Source organism: Mauremys reevesii, linkage group 1, assembly GCF_016161935.1.
Source record: "Mauremys reevesii isolate NIE-2019 linkage group 1, ASM1616193v1, whole genome shotgun sequence".
NCBI lineage: Eukaryota > Metazoa > Chordata > Testudines > Geoemydidae > Mauremys > Mauremys reevesii.
In genome coordinates this window covers 19,193,181-19,214,500 of record NC_052623.1, presented here as the reverse complement: position 1 = coordinate 19,214,500, position 21,320 = coordinate 19,193,181, and the positions used below count along the sequence as shown (strand labels likewise).

At 38.8% G+C, this 21,320-nt stretch overlaps 1 protein-coding gene across 3 annotated transcripts in view; it reads right to left on the bottom strand.

The window, feature by feature from the left end:
• UVRAG (UV radiation resistance associated) overlaps nt 1-21,320 on the bottom strand; it is a 148,778-nt gene that overhangs the window by 40,975 nt on the left and 86,483 nt on the right. For 2 of the 3 annotated variants that reach the window (XR_005587866.1, XM_039498755.1), the window contains exon 13: nt 10,172-10,250. Coding sequence is in view for 2 of the 3 variants with exons in the window: in XM_039498755.1 (XP_039354689.1) it covers nt 10,172-10,250 (79 nt within the window). In the remaining variant the exon portion in view is untranslated. Of the gene's footprint in view, nt 1-6,495; nt 6,611-10,171; nt 10,251-21,320 lie in introns of those variants that run through there. The other variant, XM_039498765.1, reaches the window with a different exon arrangement.

The window sequence follows — 21,320 nt, the reverse complement described above, 5'->3', positions numbered from 1 at the left end:
GCTTATACCAGTTCCCCAAACAAAGTAAGCAATACCAACAAAATTTTTGCCAATATAACTACATCTACAGTAGAAAATTTGCCAGTACATTAATGTCACTTAGGGAGCTGATTATTTTTATGACTTTATTAAACCACCAAGTTTCTAGAGTAGAACAGGCCTTAGTTTCTTGGTCTCTCCCAAATAACCAGAATTTAAGCCATTTAAGGTTTTGTGAGGTGTTGGCGGGTCTTTAAGGCCCTTGAATCCTTAGGATTTTGTTTTCATTTTAATCTTAATATTCAAAGGTATGCAAGTAGTGATGCTGATGACTGCCTGTTTCTGGGGTCAGATTTACTACAGTGCACAGGGCCAGCACAAGTGGCATAGACCCTTAATTCCCATTTAAGTGCTTTTTGCAATGGGCTGAATTCCACCCACTGATATTCCTCTTATGGTATTTGCTGCCTCTTAGTTTAGAAGATTTTAAGTTCAAAGCTGAAGTACAAATTTAAGGGTGTTCATTTGGTAAAGGAACAAAAAGATCACTAATCTTTCCTGAAGTTTGATCAAGTCTCTCTAAACTCTTTTTAATACCAAATTAAACACCACTACCATATACTTATTTGGACTAAATACTTGTGAATGGTGCAGCAAGCTGAAATGGACAGAAGTGTACTCCGCATGGGTTATGATGTAGGACAATGACCCAGAAGTGTTCTCTGTTGCTATGCAACACACAAAGAAGAATAGCAATAAAATTAATACACGATTGCTTTGCTGCACTTCAGACTAAGATGAAAATGGTCTTTGGTATAGAACCTGATCCACAAACACAGAACTACACCAGAGCTGAGAGTTCCAGATGAAGCTACTTGCTAAGCCATTTCCATAGAGACTACTGCTCGCTCTTGATATGCTTTATTGTAGTATCAACTTCTGTTAGGGGGATTAAAACTGAATGGGGTATGGCTCCAATCGAGCTAAAGGGCCAGCAACAAAAAAATTCTTCCCCACCTCCCAAATTTTCAGAGATCTTCTGTCAAATTAAATCCATGACACTTCTTTTTAGGTATGTCTCCTTGTATCAAAGGGCTGTTTTCCATTCCCCATGGAAAACTACATTATCGGTTTCTGTATGGACATCTTTAGGCAATTACACAGAAAAGTGCTTTAAATGTTGCAACTAGTACAAGGTGATAACTACACGTACATAAAACAAGACTACAGCTAGTCACAGGGATAGTCAGAAAAAAAGGCTTTTATAACAGCAAAAAAAATTAAATTGAATTCCCACCCCTTCAGCTGAAGAAGTAGAGCCATTAGTTACGTCACTACATAGTTAGTCTTATTTCCCAACTCTGTCTTCCCCTTATTAATGCAATTTAATGAGGTTCTTCCTCACAACGTGCCACAACCCAGCCTCAAATACTGAAAAAAAACTCTGAAACCCAATGTAAAAACCTCACTGAAATAAAAACACAGCACTGCCATTCAAAAAAACCCCAAATGAGAGGTTAAATGTTTTCAGAAACTAAGTTAACGAGACCCTAAAATACAAGCAGGCCATGCAATTGGAGTTTTAAAGAGGATACATATGGAGATAGTGGCTGGTAGGTCCAAAGAAAGAATCAAGGAAGGCAAAAAGATAGAGCAGGAGAAGGTAGGAAGGGGAGCAATGAAGTGTGAGGCATGGGCGAAGGGAAGGGAAGGAAGAAGACACAAACAGTAGGGATGGGTGAATTTGCACAATCCTGACAGCTGTCTTGAACTTCCAGTTATCAAAGATTTTGCTGCTACCATCAAAAGTTGCCCATTCCAACAGGGCTTCCCTCTTAACGTTATATTTTGACAAGAAGGAGTAGAAAATGGCTATTTGTTTTACAATGCAGGGTAAATTTATCCCCTCCGTGACCCCCCTGGGGGGCATGCCCCACAATTTGGGGACCACTGCAGCAGATGTTCCATCTCCTAAATTCTACCACTTAAAATTTATAAACAACTATAACCCTAGCCAAGATAAGGGCCCACTGTGCTAGGTACTACGTGTACACAGTGAAACAGACCCACCCCTGAAGATCCCTAGCTCTCAAATCCCTCCTTAAAAACTCCCCTTGATTCCATGTCCCTTGTCTTACACCAAACTGACCTGTCGCTGACATTTTCCATCAGTTCTTCTGGCACTGACGGTGTCTTTATACAAAGCTTTTATAATTGCAATCATCTTACCTGGCTGATAACTCTTTAGAGCTCTGATGGGTAAATGGCTTACCAGAGTAGAACAGCAAGACAGTAACATCTGACTACTCATTGCAGGCTTACACTTTTATAAGCATCCACTACATATTACATAGTTTTCCTCTTCTGTATTCTGAATTTACATTGTGATAAGCTAATACAAAGTAAAGACTCAATCTTGGAATGCACAGAAGGTCTCCATAAAGAAACGGAAATACCAAGACTGGCTGGCTAGAAGAATTAGACTTTTGAACTGCTTGTATTATACGGAGGACACTGCTACTTTTGAAAAAACGGGTACACAGAATGAAAAAAGTGCGCAGGAAGCTGAGACAGTTTCAACATATTAGAACATTAGAATGATAAACGCCGGATGATTAGTAAGATATTATAGAAAATACTAATTAAGTTCAGCGGAAAGTATGTAGTGGCTGGGTTAGTACATACTTAGCTGAGAGTTCAGTTGATTGCTGCCATTCTATATTTATCTGTTCATTGTTTCTTGAAATTTTATTTATTGTTTTAGGTCCCCCTGCGGTATACTAATTTGTATTCTTTGTTCTAGGATGTGTGGAAACATTTCTCCAAACAGACAGGACAGCTAGATTCATATTACCACCTGGCTTAAATGTCTTTTACTGTGCAAAGCCACAATTTAGACTGAAATCTTGCAGCTTTTTTTCCTAATCTGTAAGCAGAGTAGACACATTTAGATACTAAACAAGTGTCAGAGTTAAAGTTTAACAATCAATTAACATATGCAGCACTCTCCCCTATAACAGTATATCTTGATTTTAAAGAGCATTGTTCGTTCTCTGGACATGTTAATGTAAGTATTAATAGACTTATACCAGTAATTGCAATTACATAGCTCAATTGTAGTTCTCAACTATGTTCAGATAAATGATGATCTGAATCTCTTGTTGGTACACACAAATTGGAGAAAATAAACATATGCTCCACACATTTAAAAATGTGAAAGCTGAGAAATAGAGGCACAAAATGTTCTCTGAATGAATTCTACAGAATTGGTTAGAAGCCAGCCATTTATAAGGGTTTCTGATACAATAAATATTGGGATACAAATAAATAAATGAATTAATAAAAATGGTAGAGTTAATTGTTTTACAAGATCCTGGATCCCTTTTCTTAGTATGAAAGAGAGTTGGCCACGACTTGGATGACTAAGCAATGCAATAATCAAAATAGAAAGTGTTATAATGCCTGCTGCTATATAAACAACCTTGGGGAATCAATGAAATTATGCCTGTTGCTATATAAACAGTCCTCTGTGTTTATACCTTTTGGGGGGAAATTATAAAACTTCAGATTATTTGCTCACTAGCGTGTTGCCTGCCTATATTTTATTACAGAGAGAGAGAGAGAGAGACAAGGTGGGTGAGGTAATATCTTTTATTGGACCAACTTCTGTTGGTAAAAGAGAAGTCTTCAAGCTACACAGAGATCTTCAAGTCTGTTCTGAGAAAAATTTTGAGTAAAAAAAACCCCACCATGAAAACCCATCCCTGGTATGCTTTTAGAAAAGGACAGAACCAGAAAGACAAGAGGCGTAGAAACAAATCAAGGATTGCCTCCATTTCTGTGGCAGTTCCTTGAACACGGAATAAACTGCATGTACATAAAACTATTTCCCCTCTTTATAAAAAAAATTGTGTTTGGATCTTAAGGTAACAGCCCTACCTCCCCATATCAACTGGATTTGACTACTGTGAATCTCTCTGAAAGCCACCTTGACATGCAGGTTTTTGATCTGCAATTATTTAATTGTGAATTTCGCGCTCATAAGACAGGCACTTGATTGACAGCCCTGGAGACTAAAGTCCTCCATTGATCCAGAGAGCAAGGTACAGTAGTACCACCACTAGCAAAGGATTCCTCATGCTGAGCTGCTGGTGTTCCTACCACTGGCCTGGAACAACCACCTAAAAGCATTCCATTAGAACTCTGAAAGAACAGTAGTGAATGCTGCTTTGATTGTAGTATGCCGTAAAGTTTGATACTGTTTTATTTACAGAACAGTTCGTTGCTGTAATTGACCTAATTCAGTTTCTCTAACAATGAGGCTTGAATTCTTTGTTTTCTTTAGAATGCACTGATAGCCTGTGAAAGGTGCCCAGTTGTCAGCTCTAGAGACGGAAGTTTTTAAAGTGTACAGAAAGGGAAATAGGTACCGCAAATTTCCCCGTATTGCCTCACCTGGTATGTAACAAATAGAGGCCAAGAGGTAGTTCAATAACTGGTCTCTTTACTGAGATTGTCAAGGTTCGAATTGGGGACAACTGTGGCTGGTGGTTTCTGTATCTCCTCCTCCCATTTAGAATTCAGTTCATGGTCCATCTGAATGTCAGGGGAGATCAATGTACAAAACTGATCTGACTGAGAAACCAAACTACAATATCCTTACTGGTATATTTGGACCAACTGAGATCCCCTTTTGCTTTGTTTGACTTGCTTCAAATTTTGTATAAGCCTTCAATGTGTGCCCTACAATTTTATTTCACTGCTTTTGTACAGTCTATATAGCTGCAGCTTAAGTGACCAACAACCTTTTAAACTGTTTTTCTTGGTATCCTTTTTACCTAAGAGATTATGATTTTACTATTCACTTGTAGCAGCAATAAAAATAATTTTTTGGGAGAAAATGTACTCTGCATAGAAAGGGGAAAGTTTGGCTTGATCTTCCAACAGCAAAACTACACTAAAGCCAAATTTAGCTAATCTACAGACTATAATACACAAACAATTGATGGTTGTTCCCCATCTTTCAATAAAATCTTTAACACTAGACCATTGCGGAAGTCTCATATTACTAAGCATTTGTATTTTGTAAAACTAATTAAAGTACATTTGTTGATCCATTATGATAAGTCAGCAAATTAAAACCACAATTGTCAAAGTAACTGAACAAAGCTAATAGTGACGCACTTAATCTCTGATTTGTAAATTTCAGTGACCTGCAATGGTTTCCCAGATAGTAACGGAAATATGGTTCTACAATTCTTAAAACTGAAATTGAGAAAAGCTGGTATTTAAATACTGGATTTTGCTTTCACTGCAATATTGTTTAGTGGAGACTGCCCATAGGTATTAAGTAAATAAAGTTATGGGAAATAAGAGTATGTGTTTGCGTGCATGCACAACACTGTATACTTAACCATTTATATGAGCCAAAAACTGCATTTCCTCTTGGACCCACAGACTTAGATACTGGTGAAATCTTCCATGAAAGTAAACACAATACCCCTCCAGAGAGGTAGGCTAAATTAGTGTTCACAGTCTGAATTTATTTGGTATCCTAATGAGGATATGGGAAACAATTGTGAATGAAAGATTCGGGGGGAAAGGCCACTTATGTAAGTGAAGTATTCCTATAAACCTTGCTGGTTAGTAGATTTCTTATAAAAACAGTGATGAAGTACAGAGAAAGGGGCCCCACAGAGGTGTCTCATACTCCATGATTATTTTTCACAGCATAAATTTTAAAAAAGCAATTAGAATATAGTGCAGTTACCAGCTTAAAAAAAATGCCAAAAACCTCAAAATGCACAGAATTTTGACGCTTTTTTTGTTAATACTGTTATCCCACAGTTTTGCTTAAGTTATAGCTCCAAAGCTGATGCCTTAGTACTTTTTAAATGCCTCAGTATCATGAAGTTATATTTAGTGGATTCCAAGACATGGGCACATTTGTTTCCTATGATCTCATTCATTGTGAACTTTTACATTACAGTAACCATTACATCAAGGATTGAAAGAGGGTCAAAAGCCCAAGGAGAAATGTAAGTCATTACAAGTTAAACAAGATTTTTGTTTGGATACATAATCTAATTTCCCTTACGTGATTAGGTTTACGTTAATAATTTAACACTGAAAAAGGAAATTTTGGAGAACATGACCAAACATCACCCTCTTTGCAATTTTGTGCTAAGCTAAACCACGGGCCTCTTTCACTTGCTTTCTTTGCTAACTACTATAGATTATACTTCATTGCTTGGTTCGACACGTTGATCCACAGGTGGCAGTGTGCAAACACTTTTACCCACTTTACACATGCTTCTACTCACTCTTCCCACATTTATCAATTACTAAAGAAATTTGTTGTTTAAACAAGTATTTGTCAATACATAAACTATAATGGTTAATTTCCCCTTGGTTATATACAATATATTTGTATTTGATGGTCCAATATAAATAAAGTTTGTTATTTCAGTAACTACCGCATGATCACCGGTTCTAGTTATTTAGACCATTTTCTTCCTAGTCCAATGGGAACTGTCATGCTGAATAAGAACATAAGAACGGCAATGTTGGGTCAGAGCAATGATCCATCTCACCCATTCGCCTGTCTTCCGACCATGGTTGGTCCCAGATACTACAGAGGGAAGGAACACAACAGGAACATTTATCGAGTGATCCATCCTCTGTCATTGACTCTCAGCTTCTGGCACTCAGATTTAGAGACACCCAGAGCATGATCCCTGACCAACTTGGCTAGTAACTATCGATAGACATGTTCATGGAGGATTGGTCCAATTCTTTTTTGAACTCAGTTATACTTTTGGCCTTCACAACATCCTCTGGCAACAAGTTCCACGGGTTGACTGTGCATTGCCTGAAGAAATACTTCCTTATAGTTGTTTCAAATCTGCTGCCTATTACTTTCATTGGATGATCCCCTGGTTCTTGTGTTGTGAAGTGGTAAATAACACTTCCTTAATCATGTTCTCTCCATCATTCATGATTTTATACACCTCTATCATCTCCCCCGTTAGTCACCTAAGGTACAGGGGGCTTCGGAGCAGAGTCCAGTATGGAAGAAAATACAGGAAAGCCAAACAGTATCAGAAGCAGAGTAATGAGTTATAGCTTAGTGTTTGGTGTAATTATATATATAGACACCAAAGTAGAAACTTTACAGATTTCAATAATGGGCACTTTTTTTTCAGGAAGGACATAGAAGTGGCAATGGACCTTGTAGAATGAGTGTTGTCCTATCCAGATAGAAGGCTGGGGCTCGCCTAACATCAAGGGTGTGTTGCAGTGCCTCCTGGTTATCTCGATGTGGTTTGGAGTGGAAGACAGGCAGGTGAATGGGCTGATTGATATGGAGCTCTGAAGAAACCTGAGCTTAGAAGTTGGGGTGGGGCCATAGTGTGACCTTGTCCTTAAAAATACTGTGAGGAGGGGTATGCCATCAGGGACCCCTATTCCTCCAACCCATCATGCAATGTGATGGTTATCAGGAATGCAGTCTTTTGACAAATGGAGCAGTGAACAGGTAGCCATTGGTTCAAACGGTGGTTTTGTGAGGCAGCTAAGAACCAGATTGAGGTCTCATACCAGAATAGGGTGCTGAACTAGCAAAAAGATTTCCAAACTCTGAGGAATCTTGTTGTGGTTGGGTGGGCAAAGATGGAATAACCCTGTATTTTAGGAAGGTTGTATGCGTGGAAAGCCGTGATGGCTGCTAGGTGGACTCTTCTGGAGCTCAATAGTCCGAAGGTTTTCCAGAGTTATCAGTTTAGTTCCTATGTCTAGAAGCAACGAGGTAATTGGTGAAACCTGCCTGAGGTCACACTACCTGACAAACCTCATCCATTTTTGAGAAGACGTGTAGCAAATAGATTGTTTCCTGTGTAATAGTACTCTTTTTAAGTCTTCTGAGCACGCAGTCTCTAATATTGTGAGCCATGACCAACCATGCTTTGAGATGAAGTACTGGGAGATCGGGGTGGAAAAATCTTCCTGCCTTCCTGGGAGAGGGGAGTGATGATGAGTAAATCAGAGACTGAATGGGCAGCAGCATCAGGTAAGGAAAAACACATTTGCCTGGGCCAGGTCAGAAGTATTAGGATGGCTCTGGCTTGGTCTCTTTATTTTGAGCATACCTTTGGCTATTAGGGGAAGTCAGTGAGCATGCATATAGGAGAATTGACAACTAGTGAAGGTGAAAGGCATCCCCCAGAGAATTGGTGATCCTGTCCGCCAGCTGAATAGAAGTGGGTAAATTTCCAGTTTAAGTCTTTGGTGAATAAGTCTGAGGGGTGCTCCACTGACTAAATGTGGTGTAATATGGTGGGGTTTATTTCGCATTCATGATCTTTGAAGAAGTGCCTGCTGAGTGCATCTATAGTCACATTCTCAGCCCCTGAGAGATAGGCCACTGTGGTGGTGATCTGGTTGTATATTACTCCTGGGGGAATTCTGCACTATTGTGCACGTGCATAATTAATGAGCATCGCAGATTTATATTTTTTTGCACAGAAATAAGCTTCTGCAGTTCCACCTTTTCCCACCAGAGGGCATTGCGGCAATAGAACAAAGCAGCAGCTCCCTGCCAGTGAGGGAAGAGAGCCTGCAGTGCCTTCTTCACAGCTGGCCAGGTCAGGAGACAAGGGCTATGGGGAGACAGTGTGGGGTGCTGGGTCCAGACATGGGCTCATAAGGGCTAGTGGGGGAGGACAGACTGGGGCAGGGCTGAATGAGAGTAGAGGCACATGGCAACAGGGGGGAGGGGACACAGAGGGTGGCTGGGTAGAGGTACAGAGACACATGGGGATGGGGAAGGAGTACAGGGATACAAGGGGATGGGGTGGGGAACATATGGACAGGGGCTACAAGGACACATGGGGGTGCAGGAACACGTGGGGACAGGGGCAGATGTGCCTGACTGAATGGGAGAGGCTAGGGGTCAGCCAGGGTCTGCGGAGGGGGAAGCTCCCCAACCTCATAAAAACATGTTCCATACCTTTTCCCACCCATACCTGACAACTCTCCAACTTCACACTCATGCTCCTTCCCAGCAATTTACTTCCCTCTCTCTCAGCTCTTCTGAGGGGTGTAAAAAATACAGTTCGGTATTGTAGTTTAAATGAATTACTCAGTTCTGTATTAATATGTCTAGTAAGGAATCCATTTGTCAAAAAAGATTTCCTGAATCTTGTGTTATCTGTATAGTTTCAGACATACTTGCTGACAAGTATTTTGAAATAAATTATCAAAAATAATTGAAACTCGTGTGATTATATTGTGTTATTTTGACAAAACAAATATGCAGAATTTTGCAGAATTTTAATTTTTTTGGCGCAGAATTCCACCAGGAGTAGCATATGCACCAATTCCAAAGCTTGAGAACCTCAGCACATAGAGAGGAGGCTCTTGCTCCTCTTTAGCGACTGATGTAAAACATGGACGATATATTGTCTATCATGATCTTTGTGTATTTAACCCTAATTAGTGATCGGAAATGGATACTGGTGTATCCGACTGCTCTGAGCTCCAGGAGGTTGATGTGTAGTATGGCCTCTTGCAGCATCTACTTGCCCTGGGTCATTTGAATGTCTAGTTGTGCTCCCCACCCTAGCAAAGAGGCGTGCTTCCATATGACGACTGCTGGGGAAGAACATACAAATGGAAGTCCTGTGCACATGTTGTGATGGTCTTTCCACCAGTTAATAGTTTGTTTTACGGAGGTAGGTATGAAAAGCAGAATATTTAAACTGTCTGCATGGTGAATAAACCATTCTGAGCCACCCTTGAAGGCAATGCGTTTGGCACCTTGCATGTTCTGTAATGAAGGTGGCAGAAATAACTTGTGAACCTTTTTTGGGCTTTGCACGATCAGTATACAAAAAAGGTGTAATATAATCAAATCAATGGGTTTTTTGCTTGGCATACAATTTAAGGGCCATATACAGCACCATACAAGTTGCCTTTGAACTGTGCAAGTCCCAAGAGTCCATAGATGCTCATTATGTCCGGCTGCATCGGACTGATGGTGGGCTTCTTGCAGCAGCTCATGTCAGATGCAAAAAACACCTGACAAAAGTGAGATGCACTCATTTAATACCAGCCACTGTGCAGACATCACATGGTAGAATATCTCTAGGAATTTACCATGTCTTTCTGTAACAAGTCTCAAAAATTTACCAACCTGTGCTATATTTTTGTTGAGAAGGTAAACTCCATAATCAAACTGAAGTCTCTCTCCTCCCTTTGGATATAGTGGAAACCTGAGGAGGAAAGGTCAGAAGAAAAGTCAGATTTAGAAAGTACACATTCAATATTTTATCTTTAAAATTAGTCTGATTTAAGCAAAACCATTTGCTGAGATACCAGCAAGAACACTTCTGAGTGCAGATAAATCCATAGCCTTCTGTTTCTGCAGACTCCCAATCCCAATGAATCTGCAGTTTGCACATCAGCTACTCATCAATCCCACTTACACGTCATGCACTTTCTTCCATGAGATATTCTGTATCTGGAAACCCTTCCTTGGCTTGGGCTGCCATGTTTCCATTGTCTCCTTTTTCAAGTCCCCCCTGGGAGCAAATGTCTTCCAAAGCTCTCCCCTCAAGGTCTTGTTTAGAGCACTTAGTGCAATAGGGACTCTATACAGAGCCCACAACTACCATATTTCAAGGGGTTATTTCTGTTGTACAGTATCAGAGGGGTAGCCGTGTTAGTCTGGAACTGTAAAAGTAGCAAAGAGTCCTGTGGCACCTTACAGACTAACAGACGTATTAGTTTGTAATAAGGGAAGCACATTCTGTATGATCTCTAAATGTATACTGAGATTTAGATAATGGGAAAGTACATTGCACAGGAATACTTTTGTATTAGAATCATCATGGCTAGTTGCTGGTTCTCAGCTGCTGCTTGTTATAAGAACCATCATTTTAGCCCCAACGTAACTGAAACCCATTCAAGTTTAACCTTCACTACTACTGTACAGTATTAACATCAGACAAGCAAATTCTTAATAGAGATTTAAACAATTGTTCACGATGAAGCTGTTAATTTCACAATTTTAATCTTACTACTGCACTCGTTCCTCATTTTGACTCTTCCTCACATTGCATCTTGCCAGTTGGACTTTCACAGGCTGAGTTCATAGTAGTTAACATGTCAGTTTTAGAATCTATCAATACTACCATGTAAAAGTTTTTGCCTTTAAACTCAGTATCTTATAAGCTATTTGCAACACATTCTAGAGATGTGATTACACAACCTCTATTTTGTTCTGACTTCAAAGGACTTCTTTACTGCTTGCTACTTATTATTTGTGACATTTAAAAAGAATTTTAAAGAGCCATTAGAGCCAAATGTTAACAGGTCAATATTACAGGCAGATGAAATATTAAGACATCAGCTCCAAATTTTATGATACTTTCAAACTCTTGATGGGTCACTTCAAGTTGAGCAGTATAAAGATCACCATAACTAGTATATCTAGCTCACCTTGCTTAATACATCTATAAATCCAAGCTGTCTGCAGCATAGGAAAATAAAAGTGCCTTTAAATTGAAGATGTATGCTGCAAAAAACTACCACTCAATATACTAAGTGCAAGATACAAATCAAAATGAGTTCATTTCAATACCTACAGTTACACTACTCAACTGTAGCAGAATTTAGATTATAAAGGCTACAATTACAATTAACATTATAAAACTCATTCATTCTTGACAATAAAACTGCTGTTAAAATACAAAGCATGCTTCATTACATGATACTATTTCGTTAAGTCACTGAAAATGAGAGCTATATATTTTCTGTTAGAAATGGAAACCTCAATTAAAGGGAGATGGAAAAAGACAATATCAAGCACTTAAAAGTTTCTCTCCTGCACAATCAATTTCTTGTAAGGAACCCTTTAAAGTCATTAAGATTAAACTTCTCTCCCTACCAGTTTTTTCCTTCTGACATTTGGCTAACATTCAAGATTCATCAATCGGTGAAATGAGCTGGGGAAACATGAAGTTAATAAGATCTCTTCCTGTATACTCATGTCATTACTATAAGACTAAATTCCTTGAATTTTAAACTAAGTCAGGGAATGTGTTAACCTATGTAAAGTGGCATGCACATTTTGGCACTACCCAATGGAAAATGCGCTACCTGATTTCTATGTGATCTTAGTTTTGTTCACCTCATCCTATCTCTACCCTTCCCTCTGTCTGTCGCACTCATTTGTTGAAACTGTAAGCTCTTTGTGGCAGGGACCATGTCCTCTTATGTTTTTAAAGAGTTCTTAGCATGATGTGGCTGCAAATAATTACTATTGATGGCTGTCTGGTGGCCTATGTGAAGTGAATTTGTACTCCTAGCTCATAGTGAGCAATGCCGCTAAACTCATGCTCTCAATTTGCCATGCAGCCCAGAGTTAGTTTGTAAGTTCATTAGGTTTTCAATTAAGTCTGTTAATCAATTCAGTTGCCATCCACCCAGAGACTAATATCTCTAAAGCCTGAAACATTAACCATTGGAGGCCTACTAAAGCTCTTCCTATCAATTAATCATGTTTTCCTTCCAGACCTGCCTGCTCTAATCTCTGCTCTTTATGCACTGACAACTTATAGATTCATAGACTCTCGGACTGGAAGGGACCTTGAGAGGTCATCAAGTCCAGTCCCCCCCGCCCTCATGGCAGGACCAAATACTGTCTAGATCATCCCTAGTTTAGAGGCACTTGTTTGCATTTAGTGCCACTAAAATAGAAAACAAACCCATAAAGCTGACTGAGTCCTCACTCTGGGAAGGAGAACTCCAATGGTATAGGCAAAAGCATCATAGGATAGATAGCCAGATTAGAAACAAGGTTATTAGTCAAAATTTGTTTTAACACCTGAGTGCAGTACTTGTTCATGTTCAAATTAGCTTTTTTGGGGGTGGGGTGGTATTAATGTCACACAAGAGTCTTTTACAGGATTAGACTATGTTAAATGTGTAGTTGCCCACCCAGGGTCATTCTTTGGTGTGGTGAGATTTCAGTGTTTCCTAGTTCCCATATCAGGCATCAAAAGCAAGGCTACCAAACTATAATAGATTGTACCAAGTCAATTTGTTTATATTTGTGTAGCTCAAATGTAGCCTTCTGTACAATATTTGTATAGCAAAAAAACAAAAAAAAACCAAACAAAAAAGTAGTAACTGACTAGCCAGTAGCAGTATTGCAGAAAAGGCCCCGAGTATAATGGATCACAAATTGAGTATGAGCCAACAATGTGTTGCAATCACAAAAAGGTTAATATTCTGGGGTGTATTAGCAGGAACGTTACAGGCAATAATTGTTCAGGTCTACTTGGACTGGTGGAGACTAAACTGCATTACTGTGTCCAGTTTTAGGCATCACACTTCAGACAGATTTGGATAAACTGGAGAGCAACAAAAATAAAAAGAGTAGGGCTGTCAAGCGATTAAAAAATTAATCGCTATTAATTGCACTATTAAACAATAGAATACCATTTAAATATTTTTAGATGTTTTACACATTTTCAAATAATGATTTCAATTATAATAGAATACAAAGGGTATAGTGCTCACTTTATTTTCTATTACAAATATTTGTACTCTAAAAAACAAAAGAAATAGTATGCTTCAATTCATCTAATACAAGTACTGTCGTGCAATCTCTATCATGAAAGCTGACCTTACAAATGTAGAATTATGTACAAAAAATAACTACATTAAAAAATAATGTAAAACTTTAGAGCCTACAAGTCCACTCAGTCCTATTTCTTGTTCAGCCAATCACTCAGACAAACAAGTTTGTTTACATTTTCAGGAGATAATGTTGCCCGCTTCTTGTTCACAATGTCACCTGACAGTGAGAATAGGCGTTCACATGGCACGGTTGTAGCCAGCGTTGCAAGATATTTACATGCCCGATGTGCTAAAGATTCATGTCCATTCATGCTTCAACCACCATTCCAGGGGATGCGTGTCCATACTTGGGTTCTACTTTATAACAATCCAAAGCAGTTCTGACCAACGCATGTTCATTTTCATCAGCTGAGTCAAATGCCACCAGCAGAAGGTTGAGTTTCTTTTTTGGTAGTTTGGGTTCTGTAGTTTCCTCATCAGAGCTTTGCTCTTTTAAGACATCTGAAAACATGCTCCACACCTCATCCCTTTCAGATTTTGGAAGGCACTTCAGATTCTTAAACCCTGGGTCGAGTGCTTTAGCTATCTTTAGAAATCTAACATTGGTACCTTGTTTGCGTTGTCAAATCTGTAGTGGAAGTGTTCTTAAAATGAACAATGTGCTGAGTCATCTGAGACTACTATAATATGAAATATATGGCAGAATGCGGGTAAAATAGAGCCAGAGATGTACAATTCTCTCCCCAAGTAGTTCAGTCACAAATTTAATTAGCGCATTATTTTTTGAATGATCATCATCAGCATGGAAGCATGTCCTCTGGAATGGCGGCCGAAGCATGAAGAGGCATACGAATGTTTAGCATATCTAGCACATAAATAACTTGCCATGCCAGCTACAAAAGTCCCATGAGAATACCTGTTCCCACTTTCTGGTGACATTGTAAATAAGAAGTGGGCAGTATTATCTTCCATAAACGTAAACAAACTTGTCTTAGCAACTGGTTGAATGAGAAGTAGGACTGCGTGGACTTGTAGGCTCTCAAGTTTTACATTGTTTTGTTTGTGTGCAGTTATGTAACAAAAAAATTTACATTTGTAAGTTGCACTTTCATGATAAAGAAATTGCATTATGATAGTCGTATGAGGTGAATTGAAAAATACTATTTCTTTTGTTTATCATTTTTACAATGCAAATATTTGTAATAAAAAATATAAAGTCAGCAGCGTACACTGTATTCTGTAAATATATTTTAAAAGTAGAAAACATCCAAAATATTTAATAAATTTCAATTGATATTCTATTTAACAGTGTGATTAAAACTGTGATTAATCATGATTATTTTTTTTTAATCACGGTTATTTTTTGGAGTTAATCGCATGAGTTAAATGCGATTAATCGACAGCCCTAATAAAAAGTTTAGGAAAAGGTGACCTATAAGTAAAAGATAAACTGTGCATGTTTACTCTTGAGAAAAGATGATTGGGCAGGAGGGGATAGGATAACAGGCTTCAACTACAATAAGGGCTGTTATAAAGAGGACAGCGATCAGCTGTTCTCCATGTCAACTGAAGGTAGGACAAGAAGTAATGGACTTAATCTGCAGCAAAGGAGATTTAGGTTAGCTATTAGGGGGAAAACAATTTTTTAACTATACGGGTAGTTAAGCTCTGGAATAGACTTCCAAGGGATGTTGTGGAATTTCCATCATTGGAGGTTAAGGACAGGTTAGACAAAAACAAAAACAAACAAGTCAGGGATGGTCTAGGTATACTTGGTCCTGCCTCAGCATAGGGCAATGACTAGATGACCTTTTGAGATCCCTTCCAGCCCTGCATTTCTATAATTTTATGTTTAATTTTAGAAAGTATTCCACAGACTTCAGAATCAAGAAGCAGGGCTGATTACAATAAGAACAAACAAGAGAGACTGTTTCTTTTAAGAGTGCATTACTCAAATTTAATATACGAACAGATGCACTTTTTAATACTATTAAGTATCAACAATTATTTCTCCACACAGGAAATAAACGGCTTTAAGAGTTGTGGGGATCAAAGCAGAGTTCAAATTAAACTATTTGGCCTGATTTTAGATGACAACATGGCAAAAGACCAGACTGGAGCCACTTTGTATGACCAAGTCTAGCAACTAGAATGTTTTTGAGTTTGAAATAAAAAGTTTATATAATCTCAGTTCTCACTCCCACAGGAGTCAGACACACTGAAAATGAGACTATGAGTATCCTTGGCATGACAGTGCAAACACAACAAACAGAATGCACACTTAATAGGAACAATACTTCATTTTAATTTACTTGTAAGACAGATTATGGCCAGAAAACGGACAGTCAAGAGATAAGAAATCCTCTCCCCTCCTTCACTCTAGAAGAGGCAGGGGGATTGGAGACAGATACCAACATTAGCAAATACCACTTTATACCTGAATAGTACTGAGTGTCTCCAATTTAAACACTGAGGGTAGGTCTATACTGCAATGAAAAACCTATGGCTGGCCCGTGCCAGCTACCTTGGGCTCACGGGACTCAGGCTGCGGGGCTGTTTCATTGCCCTGTACTCGTTTGGGCTCGGGCTGGAGCCTGGGCTCTAAGACTCTCCCACCTCACAGGGTCCTAGAGCCTGGGCTACTGCATGAGCCCTGAAGTCTACACTGAAATCAAACAGCCCCATAGCCCAAGCCCCACCGGCCTGAGTCAGCTGGCATGGGCCAACCACAGGTGTCTAGCTGCAGTGTAGACACCCATGTCAAAGGTAAGAATCCTTATTTTTAAAAGATAGGAAAACTGAGGCTGAGGTCATGTGATTTGTGCAAGGTCATTTAAGCTGGGAATGACCTAGATCTAACACCCAAGACTGTTTACCCACAAGATTGTCCCTCCCATAAGTTAGAACTGGCAAATGTGCCTGACTATATTTTGCAATAGCACCACAATATTGTTATGTTTTAATGCTGTGAAGATCTCTTGTAACATGGACAGCACAATGCTTTAAATTTTAAAGTTTAAACAGCATGCACAGAATATTTGAAAACCTTTCCAATCTTCACAAAGCAACATAATTGCCACTTTCATTGGTTTGATAATTTTTAGGTCCACAGCTACTCTGCCAAGTGAAATCTTAGGAAGCCATTTCTTAAAAATTAGTCTTCACTTTTAGCGAGCATTTGTCAAATGAATACATCTGGTAATGCAGTGTAGGTGTTAGGTGTGCAGCTGCATGCTAACTTTGTCAAATGCTAACAGTTTAAAGGGATACTTTTATATATTAAGCCATATTTTTAATTGGCAATGGCATTTTCAGAATTTAGGGCAAGATCTTACATTATCAACATAGGTTTAAAAGCCCTTCTACAAAATACAAGGTAGAGAAATTCAATATATGCAGTAAAAAAAAAATCACAACTTGGAAAGCTAAATGAGGCTGGATAAGGTCACTTCAACTCCAGTTGAACAGTTAAGATGTAATCAGTGAAACAGAAGTATTCAAGCTAAGCCAAGGTAGATATTTGAATATTTACTGTTGAGTTCTTAAGGCACCCTTTCCTATCTGAGGGTGCCTTAAAAGCTAAAAAAAGCTTTCATGATTTGGTGGCTATATTAGATTTCCAGCTGCTGTTGGATGATCAGAAAGCAGCAGTGTCCAGAAATGCTTTTTACCATCTGCAGCTGGCCATTGCAATCGTTTCTTCCTGATGCAGAACTTACTGCTGTGATACTACACCTCAAGAATGGATTATTACAATGTGCTCTACATGGCACTACAGTTCATGATAATATGGGCATTTAAACTAGGTCGGAATATAGCAGCCTGCCTATTAAGTGATGCTTCTGAGTTGCAGCAAGTCACTGGTGCTCCATATTCTTCACCACCTACCTACTGGTGTCCAGATTTGGTATATGGGGCTTGTGATCTCTACAAGGCCTAAATGGCTTCAAACTTTGCTATTTGGGATACTGCCTCTTTCCTTGTGCCAGACCAAGATCAAAGGCACCTGAACTGGATCCCTCTCAGGCTCCACAGTGCTCTTTGAGAGGGGCCCTCCAGCTCTGGAACAAGTTTCTTCTCCTCAGCCTAAAAACAGCACAAGTCTATTGACCTTCATGGCAAGCTATAAGGCACAACTATTTAAGCTGGCTGCTGTGAGAAGTCGGGTTTTGGGGGAGCAGCTAGGGGGAAGGCTTGGTATTCTGCAAGTAATTTACTTGTGTGTAAAATGGGTGGGGTGCCTTAAGTTTTGGATTAGGGCCCTTTTTCTTTTTGGTATAAATCTAAATAAAAACATACCTCTCTTCGAATAAATTCTTCGAAGGAAGTAATCACCCCATGCCCTTCCAGAAGACACCTGGCAGAATGTCTTGTGTCACAATGTAAAATGGTAAGACACTATGGTGGGTGAGCAAGGGGAGAAAAATTCCAAAGCAGAAGGTCTTCCATCAAAGTGGCCTGCCACCAGCCCTCTGACATTTAAATCAAGGGACTGAATGTCCCCTTGGTACACAGAAGAACTGGGGACATGCAGACAGACTGAGGTAGCCAGGAACCAGAGCACAGAGTTTTATAGATCAAAAAAGTTAGCGTCTTGTATTGCAATCATAAGACAATGAAGTTGAACTTCGAGTAACATGCTCTATTAATAAAGTAACAGAAGAAAAATGGAGAAGCAAATACCCACACTGAGGTAAGGTAGGAGTCAAAGGTTTTGGTAGCAACATAAAATCTCTCCCACAAAGATTTCCCAAAATAAATCTTAAAAACCAACTGTCCACAAAGGCTGCACACTATACTAACAAGTTACTGCATATATTTCAGAATACTTATTCAAATCTAATTTAAATATCATTGCTGAAATTTTTCCATGAGTTCATGAAACAAACTTGTTTTTAAGCCAATCGTCTAATTGCATATTTTCATTAAGAAGCAGCTAAGTATTTTGTACAATAGCAAAGTATTCAAAATAAAAAGAGTAAGATTTTCTGAAGCAGATGTGCTTCACCCATGGAATATCTGTCCTGGGAAATCAGTAGTTGTATTGGTGTCATGTGCTTTCAGATCTCAAGTTGGTAAAAAAAGTTTAGACATGCCCATACTAATTTCTGTTTTAAGCACTGTTCTGAGACCACCGTCGTTAGTCTAATTGTGTTCATTAACTGTGTCATAATCAATCATAACTACCAACTGATTCTCATCTTTGAGCTCTCTTTGGGCTGACCTAGAAAAGTACTTACCAGTCACTGAAACCTCATTTATTTTACAGCCTCATATCTGTTATTGGGCTAATCTGTACCTGTTCAACATCACACAGCAGCTTAAATATTTGAGTAACCTGCAGTAAATCTCCACAGGACTGTTTGGTCAGTCAGATGTTAACTGTTAAGTAAACCTAAGAGGATCTATACTCCATAAATTTATTTCAGACACTAAGGTTGCTCTTATGAGTTCTCAAGTCCAAAACATCTTTATAGCTAGATTTTGTGATTTATGAACTCCTCATTTTGTATCCAAAAAGATCACAAATGTGCCAATATACTGGTGACGGCTTTTTACTGTATATAACCACCTGCCTTTAATACAAACTCTGTTTTAAAAGTTTAAGCAATTGCTTGATTTTTAACTGCCTTCATCTGTTTCCAATTTAGCATTAAAACATATGGTTTGGATTTTTTTTATTCTCTTCTAATCAGTCCTTTTCCCCATGTCCCAAACTGCACTGAAGAAAACCTACGCAAGGAGCTTGAAAACTCAAAATTTCATCTCCACCAAAAAAGGTCTTTGGACAAGCCTGAAGTGAAATAGTGACATTTCTGATCATTTCTAAAAGCTAGTTTACTACAGATTGACATGTGGCACATTTAAAGAAGGTCTGTATTAAACCCGAATGGGGTTTCAAAGGTTGTGGGAATGTATAATCAGTCTGTGGAATTCACTACTGCTAAAAGTCAAATACTGAGACTGAATTTTCAAATGGCTGGAAAGTTTGATACTGTAATATCTATGGCTATGCTAGTTAAGTTAAAATGTAACAACAGATTTCCTGCAGACATCTGCCTACCTGCTATAGCACTGAACAGATGCCTAGGTATAAAGGTTGCCTCCCTATTTCCTTTAAGACACTAGGTACAGGCCACTGTCAAAGACAGGCTGTATCAGACTCAAATTAACTATTGTGCAACTGTAGTATGGGAAACTCTACATTAGTCTCTGAGCATGTCTACATTGCACCACAGTTTGGATTAAGGGGGTGTAAATTGCCGAGTGCACCAAAAAGTTGCACTCCAACTGCAGACACTGATGGTGTAAATTAAAAAGATACATAGTTCACATCCTCTTTCAAAGATGATGTTAATGTGAACGGAGTACCTTTTAGTTTGCACCAGCAGTGTCTCTACAGAGCAGTTAGAGCACAACTCTTTGGCGTGCTCTGCAATTCACACTCCTATGCTCTGCACGGCAGCCTTTGAAAGGGGGTAGTGAATTTAGTGCTTGTGAACATGGGAAGCTAGTAATATTTATTTGGTGCCATGAAGCGTTAGGTATCCAGTTCTAAAATTTTGGCCGTAGTGTCAGATACTGAAAGTGAGCAGACTGTCAGAGGCGCTGAGCTTACCACTGATATTACTTTTGCTGCTGACTATCTTTCTACTTACGTGGCCACTTAAAACTAACGTACTGAATGTTCATCAACAAGATGAGACCAACAATTCACAGAAGTTAATAGATAAAAATATAGTGAGCTACTTCCTGTCGAGTGAACAGGCTAAATTAACTGACATAATGCATGGAATCACTCATTCATCTCTAGTTATCTGCATCACAAAAGTAGAGTCCACCAAAAATAAAAAATGAACCCCACATCACTTCATGCTTTTTACAATTACAAAATCTGTATCTGTCCCGTAGATTTTGACCTCACCCTCCAATCCACCCATTTAGACTTGTGTTCTGTTGTAAACCAACAGCTGTGCTCCATTACTTAACTTTTTTCAGAAAGATTTGACTATATGGCAGGCTACATAGAATAAAAATATTGGGCTTGATTCTCTACTCTATTGAAAGACATGAAATTGGTTTAATTACATTGATTCCAGCGGAATCAACAGCATAACTGAATGGAGAGAGTCAGGCATCTAGAGTCACTCTTTTTAAAACAAAATCTGCATGGCAACTGTGCCTCACACATGCCTTTCAAATTATGTTCAATTATAACGAGGGCGAATTCTGGGCTTAAACCAACTAACCTAACGTCCTCCCAGGGCTAGGGAAATAGTCTGCCCAGTCCTGTTAAAGACAGACTGCATCTATAAATATCCAAGAATGCCAGGTCTCTGAGTTGAGTAGTTTAAATCCAAAATCTGAGTAGTTTAAAATTGCTATAATCTTTGCTTATTTGTTCTGAGCCTGAAAATCTGATTGCTTTGATTATGGTATAATTTAAGAATTAAGTTTAAGTGGGTCATAGCAATTCTCATTTAAATGTGTGATTTCATATATCCACTTCTGGGAAAGATTGCTATTTTTCCTTTTTTAAATGTGTTCTGGTCATTGTTTTATGAAGGAATACTATACCTATAGCTGGGTGGAGAATGGCAATTCTGTTCTGGGGGATTTTGAATGCTGGTTGAATTCCAATTTGGAACAAAACCCAAACATTTAGGAATCCTCCACAAAATGGATTTACCGTCCAC